The sequence below is a fragment of the Osmerus eperlanus genome, chromosome 3 (genome assembly GCF_963692335.1).
Source record: "Osmerus eperlanus chromosome 3, fOsmEpe2.1, whole genome shotgun sequence".
NCBI lineage: Eukaryota > Metazoa > Chordata > Actinopteri > Osmeriformes > Osmeridae > Osmerus > Osmerus eperlanus.
This window is the reverse complement of record NC_085020.1, coordinates 3562609-3575861: the sequence shown is the minus strand read 5'-3', so window position 1 is coordinate 3575861 and position 13253 is coordinate 3562609. Positions and strand designations below refer to the sequence as shown.

The following is a 13253-nucleotide window of genomic DNA, read 5'->3' as shown; positions in this document are numbered from 1 at the left end:
TCTTAACAACTCACCCTTCCAACAATATTCTACACATAAAAAAACGACTAATACTCATTCTGAAGAACATAGTCCTAGAGAGTCTTGCTATTGGTTTGTTACCATTTTCAAGTAGCGAATAGGAATCCAGAATAAACATGGAGGGTTCCCCTCTGTTTGGAAGACACCCAATCAGTGAGAAGATATTGCCAACAAAGTCACGCCCCTTTTAAGAATATCTCACCACATTGAGAGAAGGCACTGAAGAAGGAGGGGGAAGGGGCGGGACCAAGCAGAGAGCTTTCTGTCTAAACCAATGGGATCAAAGTGACTGACAGCAAGGGACAGAGATGAGGACCAGGATTGGCTGAGACAACAGGAACACATGAAAAGCTAAAATACATATGTTTACAAAAAAGCCTCAGCCAAACTGCCGTATTCTAAGATGCTTCACAGAGAAGCGATCGGACACATGACATCATGTGACCACTTCACCCTGATTTGAAAGTTGACCAGGGGTCATGACCCCACGACCCCTAGGAGTGTGGTACCGTTCACCTTCTAGCGCCCATGGCAACAGAGGTCACAAAGGTTTCGCTCTTCAAAGACAAAGGCAGGTTTCTGTACGGTCAGAGAGAGAGACAGAGAGAGGTGTGTTTAGATACAGTCAATTACAACACACACACACACACACACAGAAATGTGTGAAAGATGTGTTGATACCTTATGGTTCACTCCTCACATGCTTGTCTACGTGGACAAGCTCTCTCTGCGTGTGTCAAGCGATCTGTGAAACACACACACATCTGCGATTAGATTGTCTGTCACAAACACTAGGAACTCTAATGATGGCATGCGGTGTAATCTAATCAGGTGCAATCCAATACACCTCTCTCATACACACGCACACTTATAAGCCTGTTTGTGATTATGGCATGCAAACATGGCATGCCAACTTCCTAAACAACAAACTCGTCACCACACTAAGAATTACCCCCACATACACACACACATATACACGCACACACACACATATACACGTGCATAAACATATGTAATTACCCCCACGCATACACACACAGTCCAGCTCTAATCCCCCTCTGTCCTTCTACACAACGGCCAACTCACACTTGATGCTGTCGCACAAAGTCTGCAAACTGGCGATCTTTGGCGTACAGCTCGATGATGCGTATCCTGTCCTGGATTTCCTGTTGAGAGACAATGATTTGCAACTGATTGATAAAAATGAAGATTACATTTTTATAATTTACGATGCTTTTATTTACATTTACATTTAGTCATTTAGCAGACGCTCTTATCCAGAGCGACTTACAGTGAGTACAGGGACATTTCCCCTGAGGCAAGTAGGGTGAAGTGCCTTGCCCAAGGACACAACGTCATTTGTCACAGCCAAGAATCGAACCGGCAACCTTCTGATTACTAGCCCGATTCCCTAACCGCTCATCCATCTGACTCCCTTCTCCCTTTTATAAACACACACACTCACACACAGAAACACAAGCAGACACGCATGTTGATAACTTGTCAAGGTACACACGCACACAGACACACACACACCTCCTTGGTGAGTTCGCTGTTCTCGTAAATGTGGCGAATCTCCTCGCTGCTGAAGTCGGTGGAGGCCTCGGCGCTGCCACTGCTGCACGCCGGGGCTTCTGGGTAACGGCGGTAGTAGTGGCTGTAGCCCGTCGTGGCCTCGCTCTCGTACATGGGGTTGTACTTGGTGGCCCTCTCCAGAGACGGGATGCTCTCCCCTCGCCTGGGAGGAGACACACACACGCACACACACACAAGTGCACACACACACACAGGCACGCACGCACACAGAGGCACACAGAGAGAGAGAGAGAGAGAGAGAGAGAGAGAGAGAGAGAGAGAGAGAGAGAGAGAGAGAGAGAGAGAGAGAGAGAGAGAGAGAGAGAGAGAGAGAGAGAGAGAGAGAGAGAGAGAGAGAGAGAGAGAGAAAGAGAGTTAGCATCGGACACTGGGCAAGATTAAGTCAAACTGCTTTAAGTGTGTGTGTGTGTGAGAGAGAGTGTGTGAGAGAGTGTGTGAGTGTGTGTGTGTCCTCACCGTATGGGGTCTTCTGCTTCGTCTTTATCATACTGGTCTCTCAGCGTACGAGCCAAGAAGAATATCACTCCTGAGGCGACCAATAGGAAGCCGGCAACAGAGGCGATTGCTATGCCAACCACCAACGGTTCTGACACGTACTCCTCACAGTGTTCTCCTCGGTACCACCAGTTCTCCCCGACACGACACCTAGAACCACACAGAACCAAGGTCAGTGGAACATGCCTACGATGGTCACCGATCTAGTCAAACACGCACACTCAGTCAGACAAGTTGAAAACCACCTCGTTGCAAGGTGAAGTATTTAGGAGTTGGAATGTGAAGTGTGGAAAGTTCCGTGGCATGTGAGGGAGTCTGGCCTGGTTGGCATGACGAGGTAAACAACAACAAAACAGCGGCATCTGGAGGAAGCTGTTAGTTTTATGAAGTGATGGAGGATGAGAAACCGAAGCCACCACAGTCCTTGCTGCCTGAACGTGTTTGTGTGTGTTTGTGTGTGTGTGTACGTGTGTTTTTGAGTGTTTACGTGGGTGTGCATGTACATTTGTGTGTGTGTGCATGTGCGTTTGTGTGTCCTAGGACAGAAGACCAGTGACAGTGCCATTACTCTGGGTACCCACCTGCAGATGGCCCCCTTGCCTGGGATGATGTCACATTTGCCATCGTTGAGGCAGAAGTCTGTCTGCAGCTCACAGATGCTCTGACAGGGCAGGCCGTCCACGCTGAAGTAGCCAGCGTTGCACACGCACTCCGCCTCTCCCGACCACCGGTTCACCGAGCACTGCGCAAACTCGTTACACGCCTGGAATTTGCAGGGGTCTGCCTGGTCTCCTGGCAACGGTTGAGAGACGATGGAACCATGTTAGTCTGGATCAATGTGGGTCTGGGTGATCGCCACCAGGCCATGGAGTAGAGGCTTAGCAGCATTAGCATGGGTTTTAGCATTAGCATGGGCATTGGCATTATCATGAGCGTTAGCATTAGCATGGACGTTAGCATTAGCATGGGAGTTTGGGCCACTCAACACTCCTTTAACCCCACAACTGTGTTGCTGTTTGAAACCCTCAAGCAGAACCCCCTTCTGTTGTCAGACAGGACAGATTCAGCAGCTCTCTGAGAAGCTCTGGGTGTTCCTCACCCCCACCCTCCTTCCCACTTTGCCTACCAGGGGTTCAGCTCTGGGACTTTAGTGAGGGGGGGGGTGAGAGAACCAGAGATCCGCAAAAAAAAGACTTCCTTCCAGAACTCATTACCAGGACCAGGGCCAATGGTGCCTCCAAATGCATTGTCAATTTGCCAACTGTAAAGAGATTACTGTCCACTAAAACAGTCCTCTTGGAGTTTGCATTATAGGTGTGGACGTTTGTTAGGATTTTCTATGACAATCCACATTTTACCTTCACAACCCCTAGCTGTATTTCTGACCCATCGCTGGGAACATGTAGTAGTCTGATTCTTTATTCACCTCTGGTGAACATGGGGAGAGAGGTCACTTGAGACAGAGGGCCATGTGAGTTTAATCTGCTGAGAAGAATCTCATCAACTCATGTCCCTGCTACCCCTCCCCCATCTCTCCTGTATGACACGTGTCAGGAAGTAAACGGTAACAAGCCATCGTCGGGCTGCTCTTGATTGGCTCACACGACTTATCTTGGCTCAGCTGATGAGGAAGTGGGAGGAGATGTAAACACATGGATGAATCATCGTTATAATATCACCCCGTTAGCCTCTTCTGATTCCCTCACCGCTAACACCCAATCATAATAGGTTGCAATTTTATAAAAAGGTGCTACGCCTAGGCCCGTCAAGGGTACTTTGGAATTTTGATGACATTTAAAAAAAAGACATCCCTAAGTAACGTTTATAAGGTTTAGGTAAAATAGCGTTACCTTTCCTTGGACGACTTAAGCTCCAGAACTGGAGAATACCCTGGCAGTGAGAATGGGAGTTCCCCAAAGAGCTTCATATCAACTTCTTTCCATTTAGTTTTGTGCCCAATTCAAAGAGCAGTCTTACATCGTTCACAGTCGTTTACAGGAACCAGTCCAGAGCCAGGGGTGATTTATAAAGCACTTGGATTTTCTGCTCCTCAGAGAGATGTTGATTATCTTGCTGCAGGAATCTCGCTTTGCTAATCAGTGTGACCATGACTTGCAGGCAACACAGTGTGGAACTAAGAAACATCCCAAAGGAATCTGACACCTGCACTCACACAAGGGGCCTCACACACACACACACACACACACACACACACACACACACACACACACACACACACACACACTCACACAGACAGACACTCACACAAGGGGCCTCACACACTCACACACACACAGACACTCACACAAGGGGCCTCACACACACACACACACTCACTCACTCACACACAGACAGACAGACACTCACACACATGAACAGACACACACACACAAGCATACACAGACACACAGTTAAAGACACAAACAGACACACTCACATACAGACAAACACACACACACACACACACAGGCCCCTCGAGAGTGACTCAGTGCAGTGCTATTCACCACATTATGCTGAGACTACACAGATCCTCAATAAAAAGAGATCTCCAAGCTCTGCTAATGCTCTCCTTCACAGTTATTCTCTCATTCTCATGTCTTACAGATGTGTTTCTGGTTTCTACGGATCAAAACACAGCTGACCTGACTCTTTACACTTTGGGACAAGACTATTGGTTCAATGACACAGGGTCTTTTAAATCCAGTGAATCACAGTATCTTCAGTATCAACCTCAGCGAATGCTCCATACCTGACTCCACGTCCAGAGAGTACTTGTCGATGGCCAGGTTCATGGTTTGGTAGGCCGTGTTACAGAAGTCCTCCAGGATGAGGTACACGGCGGTGTTGACGCCATGAGGGACCGGCTTGCCGAACTTCATACGGCTGTTCACCACAATGCTGCCTTTTCGGAAGTTAAGGATCTCCAGGTTCTGGAAGTTACTGAGGTTGGACTGCAGGTAGGGAACCAGCTGGGACGGGGGAGATGAGATTGATGAACTCTCGAAAACTCAATCAACATATGAGATAATTCACTTACTTGATATCTCCTTACCCTAACCAAATCATTATTTTGATTATGCTGTACACGGCGAATATCGCTAATAAAAAAATAAATTGTTGTTATTTTGACAACGTAGTTAAGGCGGCAGGCGTGTGTTGCTAAGGCTGCCGCCTTAACAGCAAAGTGCTGCGGGAAACCCTGCTGTATGCAGAATTGTAGATGATAGTTCATGAGTGTTGAACACTATACTAAAAGTATTGCTACTAGAGTTGAACACTAGCAACTTGGGGTAATAACAGTCCCTGGAACCAAGCTGCTTCCAAATAATGACTCTTACCAGCTCTAGGAACCTTTGTTCCAGGGCCTTGTACTCCGGGGAACTTTTATTGAAGAGGTCATCAGAGAACATCATGTTGGTGACCCTCAGGCTGAAGAAGACCATCAGGGCTCTGCCAGGGTTGGCGGGCATGGCGATGCTGGCCTGGTCCGTACCATGTGGAGCCCCAGAGGGGAACCCACTGCTCCCATCATCTGTGTGGTTCGCTCCCCCGTACAGGATCACCTCGTAGCCCAGGTCTGCCCCTGTGACGTCAGCCCGGCTAGGCTCAGACGTGTGGACCTGGAGGAACATTCAGGATGGAAGTTTTAGTAAATGTCTGTTTGAACATTCAGGATGGAAGTTTTAGTAAACATCAGTTTAAAGTTTCCCTCGGTATGAGTGTTAACACTACAATAATGTATATAAGGATTTCTGTGTTAAGGAACTTTTGATGTTCAGTTAGTAGTTGGTTGATTGAATGATAAGTAGTAAAACATTTTAACTATGGACTGCTGAATCGGTGGGTTTTTGGTAGGTTGATTTATTGATTGGTTAATTAGGTAGCCAATCAGTCCTGTGCCAGCACCATTCCTCCCACCTCTATTGTGATCTCTACGCCAGGTAACGGGGCCTCTGTCGCCATGGCAACAGACTCCTCCTCCTCCTCCTCCTCCACCAAGATGTCAGAGACGCGAGTGAAGGGTGACTCCCTCTCAGGAGACAGGAGCGTTGGATGGGCTGGGCTCAGGGTGTACGCCACCGGCATATCCTGGGCGGGCTCGTCAACCAATAGGATCTCATCCTCCACCAGATCCTCTTCAGAGATCTCTTCCTCTGGAGCTTCAACAGACGCCTCTCCCTGTGACTCCTCTGGATCCTCTTCTTCCGGCCCCTCCTCCTCCTCCTCCTCAGGCCCTTCCTCAATCACCACCTCAACAACGTCCTCCACTATTGGTTCTACCACTGGAGGTGCCACGGTAAGCACCGTCATGATCGGTTCTTCCACCTCCACGTCTTCCTCCTGTTCCTCCCAGGGTGTGTCAGGGTAGGGCAGCACCTCATTGGACCCCAGACCGGGCTCAGGCTCCGGGGGCGAGGAGATCTCCACGCCTGAGGGGTCCTCCACCGTGTCAGGAAGCAGGCCGATCTCTTCACCTACCACAGGCTCCAGAGGCTCCACCAACACAGGTGCCTCCTGGGTCTGGGTCGCTATGGGAACGAAGGCAGCAGCTGCTTCATCTTCTTCTACGGTCTCTGTCGTTATGGTGGAGACCTCCAGCTCCTCTGACGTGTCAGCTTCCTCCTGACCGGCTTCTTCTTCTGTGGTACCGCCTGGGAGAGGTTCTCCTTCCTCTTTTTCTATGATCACCTCTCTGGGGGCGGTGTCTTCTTCTGTGGTATCCTCCTCTGCAGGGGTTTCCTCCGTGGTGGAGGTGAAGGGCAGGTCATCCAGGTCGGCCCCAGAGCCGGAGGCCTCAATCTCCAGGGGAGGCTCAGCTAAGGTGGGGTCTTCCGGAGGCTCGGGGTCGGCTGTGTCCCAAGGAAGGTCGTCTGCTGGGGGGGCCCAAGCAGGGGGGGTGGCAGTGTCCACAGTGTTCTCCACCAACAGGCCCTCGTCCTCGATGGCTGAAGGAGAGAAGGAAAGAGAAAACGACCAAAGTCAGGACAGCCTTCTAACTACACTACAGCTCCCTGAGAAGCGCTTGGTGTGTTTAAAATAACACAATAATAAACGTGTTTTTATGTGTATATGTGCTCTTCTGGGGGGTTTATGTGAGTTTGCGTGCGTTGTTCGTGCTGCTCCCCCAACGCTCACCCTCGGGGGGGGGCAGGGCCGTGGTGGAGGGGGCCCGCTCCTCCTCCACCTTCTCCATCGTCTGGTCGGGCAGGAGCAGCAGCGTCTCGCTCTCCTCCAGGACGATGACGTCATTGTCGCCCCCCGTCGCCGCTCGGCTGTCAGGACCCACCGAAGGGTCAAAGGTCAGCGCCGGGTCAAACAGGAAGTCGTCATTGGTGAGGTCATCGCCGTCTCCTTCCGGGTCACCCGGGGGTCTCTCTGCGGCCAGGACGTTGTTCTGGAGAAGCCACCGGAATAAAACGTTTAACTCACCTACCTTCATGAACGCTTCACTACAGCACAGTCCTACAGTAGAATCAGGTCACCACAAATAATCCTTTTTTTAAGATGCCCTAACAAGCTAAAATGCTTCTGGATATAATGTATATTTATCTTTATCAATATTGTTAACACAAGCCAGTTCCATGACTAAGCTCTGCACAATTATGCTAAACCCCAGAACAAACATTTTCTCCACCTAGAAACCACTAGAAACCACTGGATGATTAGAAACAGCAGCGAGAAGAGAAGTGCTTCTGCAGTAGCTAGCGGGTGTACTGTTGCCTGTAAATTAACTACTAACAAGGACTTTGCCAGATGCTCCCAGTCCGTATAATTATGCCATTTAATCACTTAGGCACTGAGCAGTAAAGTATACGAGTAGACCAGACCTAGCCAGCCGAGCAGCGATCACATTACCAGGCATTAGCAGCCGAACCTGCACCACCAGAGAAGATATCTCACCATCAGGAATGATTATAGACCTGCAATCGGGTACCTCATCTCCCATCACACACACATTCACACACAGACAGAGACAACCATGCTTGCGCACGCACACACACACACACACACACACACACACACAAAGCAGCCAAACAGTAAGCACAGTTCACACACACATTAACAAGTTACCACATCCATGCATGCATACCACCCCCCCCCCCCCCACACACACACACACACACACAGTGTGTGTTTATGTGCCGTATGCTTACAGTGTGCTGGTTGGCTGTAGTTGTGACCAGAATAGTTGTGGATTACTATAGCAAGAGCCAAGCTAATCCACAAAGCCCTTCTTCATCCTTTACCTCAGTACTGGTGAAGCCTGGGTAACAGCACACATACACACAGTACTCACTCACACACGCACACACTCACATGCTTGTACGTGCACACACACACTCTTACTGGTTTCCTTTCTCTCCCATATTCATCTATCCATCTCAGTATCATAGTGCATCTTTACTGTATACTGGAGCATGTGTCTTTACTGTATACTGTAGCATGTGTCTTTACCGTATACTGGAGCATGTGTCTTTACTGTATACTGGAGCATGTGTCTTTCACTTCCACAGCCCTGCTCACTGTGGGGAAAGTCCCAGTCTTGATCATCATTAAGACTCCCAAGCTAGTCCCAGGTTAGTCCCAGGTTAGTCCCAGGTTAGTCCCAGGTTAGTCCCAGGTTAGTCCCAGGTTACTACCATACACTATACAGACAGTAGCCCTGTCTTACAGACAGGACAGTGGGCGCTGTCATGGACACAACCATCTGACTCACCATGTCGTCAAACGTGGAGGGTTCGGCGGTCGGTTGGAAGGAGCCGGGCGAGAGAGACCCTGCCACTGAAGAACCAGAGAGCACACACACACACAGATGTCAGGCAGACACAAGCTGTGGCAGTGAAAACAGCTCTCCCTCCATGCAGAATGATCCCCTTCTCTAGTTTCCATGCCTGCTGACAGCTGTTGTGCTGAGTCGGCGTCAGCCTGAGGGGAACCCCACTAATCAGCTCTCCTGGCTGGCGCCTTGAGCCAGAACTATTACTGCATTACCCCCAGGGCAAGCAGCAGGCTGGGGCTAGGGCCGCGGCTGGGGCCGGGGCTGGAGGCTGAAGGTAGAGGTCCAGTGGCTGGGGCTGGAGGCTGGGGTTGAAGGCTGAAGGTAGAGGTCAGTGGCTGGGGCTGGGGCCGGAGGCTGGGGGTAGAGGTCAGTGGCTGGGGTTGGAGGCTGGGACCAAGGTTGGAGGCTATGGCTGGAGATGGAGGCTGGGGCTTGGGCTAGGATAGTAATGAGTATGGGGCCTGGGGCTAGAGGCTGGGGCTTGGGCCAAGCACGGCCTGTCATTCCCCTACTGATTGCTGCCAGGCATATGAGAATTTGTACCCCTAATATCACGTCTCATTCCACTGACGAATGCCAGATGGCGTCCATCATCTGGGTGACACAGCAGTGAAGGAATGACGTACGCTCTCTCACAACACGGGCTGGCGCTGGACTCACAGGCAGGGGACGGTCCTCATCATCCGAAACGTTGTTCCATTCGCTGGCAATGAAAACTGTGCCAGAGCTCGCTAAGCTACATACTGCAGAGCTAGATGTGAGTGTGTGAGTAAGAGTGTGTGTGTATGTGTGTGTGTTTGCGTGAGTATAAAGAGTAGACCGAAAGACATCCGGCTCCCAGCCAGGACAGTGGGATTTACAGGAAGTAGAACAAGCGAGGTCAGGTCTCTGATCTGGCCAAACCCCTGACGGCTCGCTTCTATCAGACCGGACGTTTAACGAGGAGGTTAGATCTGCAGTGTGGATTACCGCTCTGGATAAGAGCGTCTGCTAAATGACTAAATGTAAACACACACTTCTCATACATGACGAGCTCCGCTACACGTCTATCAGAAGCCTCACCGCTCTCCAGCTGCAGGGAGTCGTGCAGGCCCAGGGTGGCGTTGCCGAGGTCGCTCTCCCTCTGCAGCGCCTCGGTGATGAAGTTCTGGACGTCCGTGATGCTGTAGACCATGGTGGGGCGTTCCTCCACCTCCCTGTACCAGCTCTCCACCTGGTTGGACAGCAGCGTCAGGTAATCCAGCTGCTCCGCGCTCACTCCGTCAGACTCCACCTCCAGCGTCACGGCGTACAGGCCCAACACACCGTCCACGCTGCAGACGAGAAGCACGACACGCCATCGTCAACCAATCAGATTGAAACCCAGGTCTCTCTACCAGGGTTCTTCAGTAAGATCATACAATAGTCCATCAACAACCAGGTCAATCATTCAGAACATCCTTCTGTCTATCCATCAATCAGAAATTGACCTTGATTTATCCCATCTACGATGGCCGCCTACAAATACAAGTTCTTGGAACCGGCGATCACTTTCCCTTGGAAGACAGAGGTTAACTCTGATTTAACAAGCGCTCTGCTCAAGGGGATGTGTGTGGAAGGGTGGAGCGATGACGGATGATTTGAGGGATTCGCTCCGTTCTGGAGCGTGGAGCGATTACCGAGCTGTATACGAGTCCAGTCAGCGGAGTGCTCGATATCATAATAAACATGGAGGAAAGCCTAGCGGGCCGACTGGGCCGAGGGCTGGAAAAAGCCATCTATCAGTTTCATACGGCTTCTTGGAGCTTTCTACTCTGACCTAGATTGTTCTGGCTTGGCGTCCGCCTCAGCGCGTGCCTCTAACGGGTCCTCGTTTGTCCGCTCAGTGAGAGAGAGACAGAGAGAAACACAGAGAGAGACAGAGAGAGAGAGAGAGAGAGAGAGAGAGAGAGAGAGAGAGAGAGCAGTTCTGTCTCTTAGTTCTGTCTCTTTCTCCATCAATCCTTTCATGACAGGGAAGGAAGCTGATTGATGTAGTCGTAAAGCCTGCGGGATAATCTCCTCTGTGGGTGAACAGCATCTGGCTCAGTCTGTTTTAGCCACCATGCTAATTAACCATTAACAAAATGACCTCACTTCCTGGGTCACACCCCTGCACATGCTCATGCTCACAGGTAAACACAGCACAGCTTACACATGACCACACACTGACACACACACTGACACACACTGACACACACTGACACACACTGACACACACTGACACACACATGACCACACACGGACACACACTGACACACACATGACCACACACACTGACACACACATGACCACACAGACACACACTGACACACACTGACACACACATGACCACACACTGACACACACTGACACACACACTGACACACACATGACCACACACTTACACACACTGACACACACTGACACACACTGACACACACATGACCACACACTGACACACACATGACCACACACTGACACACACTGACACACACATGACCACACACTGACACACACATGACCACACACTGACACACACTGACACACACACTGACACACACTGACACACACTGACACACACTGACACACACATGACCACACACTGACACACACATGACCACACACTGACACACACTGACACACACACTGACACACACTGACACACACTGACACACACATGACCACACACTGACACACACTGACACACACATGACCACACACTGACACACACTGACACACACACTGACACACACACTGACACACACACTGACACACACACTGACACACACATGACCACACACTGACACACACACTGACACACACACTGACACACACATGACCACACACTGACACACACTGACACACACTGACACACACTGACACACACATGACCACACACTGACACACACTGACACACACTGACACACACTGACACACACATGACCACACACTGACACACACTGACACACACTGACACACACACTCACCCTTGAGCGTCTCTCTGGTGCCTGTGATGGAAACAGAAAAACAACAGAATTATAGTCATATATATAGTCATAGTAATATTATGTATGTGTTGTGTCGTTTAGATTGAAAATGTGGTGCAAAGCCTGGAAATGTTCCTGATCAGCGAAACTCACATGAACTCAATCAGTGCAATTTTCTTGAACCCAGGCAGTCTCTGTAGAGCATCCTCGATCTGGGGAGACACACACACACACAGAGTTAGACCAGCGTTCCAGCAAGCATGACAGTGTGTGTTTGTGTGTATTCGTGTGTGTGCGTGTGTGTGTGTGTGTGTGTGTTGGCAGTGGTCTGGCGTTTGGCTAATTTGTTCTGCTCCGTAGCTCATGCATGGTGGTAAAGTTTAATATGCAAAAAAACAGGGCGATGATCAGTGTGTTTTCCTCTACCTCTCCCTCACTTCATCTCCTTTTTCCTTCAGTCACACTTTCACTCACCCTCTCTCTCTTTCCCCACTCCTCTCTGTCTCTGAGGCTGGAGACAAAATTATGTATTTTCACTGTGTGTGTGATCGCAGTGGAATGACCAGATCTCGTGAGAGGCCCACAGACATAAAGTCAGACACACCGTCCACACACAGACAGTGTCGGACAAGACTAGAGAGATGGAAGCAAAGGAACCAGGAGGGTTACCAGAACTGATGAGAGGAGAGAGAGAGAGAGAGAGAGAGAGAGAGAGAGAGAGAGAGAGAGAGAGAGAGAGAGAGAGAGCGATGGAGAGAGAGAGCCAGGGAGAAAAAGAGAGAGGGAAAAGTCACAGGAGGGCTGTCAGACTAAAGGAAAGCAGGGGAAGGTTAGCAGACGATAAAACAAGCGGAGGAGTGGGGCCTTGTGACCTTGTTGGTGAACTTCCTGTCCAGGATCTGGTACTGGAGGCTGTCCGGGGTCCCGGAGCGCCTCGCTGAACATCTCCCCCCTCAGCTGGATCCTCAGGTCCATCACCTGCTCCAGGACCGGGAGAGTCGGCCCGCCACAACCTCCGTCTCTATGTCATTGGTGATCTGGACCGAGAGAGATAGAGAGAGGAGAGAGAGAGAGAGAGAGAGAGAGAGAGAGAGAGAGAGAGAGAGAGAGAGAGAGAGGAGAGAGAGAGAGAGAGAGAGAGAGAGAGAGAGAGAGAGAGAGAGAGAGAGAGGAGAGAGAGAGAGAGAGAGAGAGAGAGAGAGAGAGAGAGAGAGAGAGAGAGAGAGAGAGAGAGAGAGAGAGAGAGAGGAGCGCCATAGAGACATATAATGATGATCCAAAGAGTTACACAGAGCAACAATCATGCAGAAACCAAGAGTGTGTGTGTGTGTGTGTCCCTCACTCACCGGGCTAGCCCCTGTTACACCCCCTTC

General features: G+C 50.2%; 1 protein-coding gene across 1 annotated transcript; it reads right to left on the bottom strand.

Annotated features, from left to right (window-relative positions):
* Window positions 1–382: 382 nt before the first annotated feature.
* Window positions 383–10303, bottom strand: impg2a (interphotoreceptor matrix proteoglycan 2a). Its single transcript, XM_062456209.1, has 12 exons — window positions 9956–10303; window positions 8831–8895; window positions 7249–7507; window positions 6031–7058; window positions 5451–5732; window positions 4862–5081; window positions 2694–2904; window positions 2074–2262; window positions 1558–1759; window positions 1108–1187; window positions 703–766; window positions 383–600 (listed from the first exon to the last, which is right to left on the bottom strand). The coding sequence occupies exons 1-11, from the start codon at window positions 10065–10067 to the stop codon at window positions 730–732; spliced, it is 2685 nt and encodes an 894-aa protein (XP_062312193.1). The 5' UTR covers window positions 10068–10303; the 3' UTR covers window positions 383–600; window positions 703–729.
* Window positions 10304–13253: the final 2950 nt, after the last annotated feature.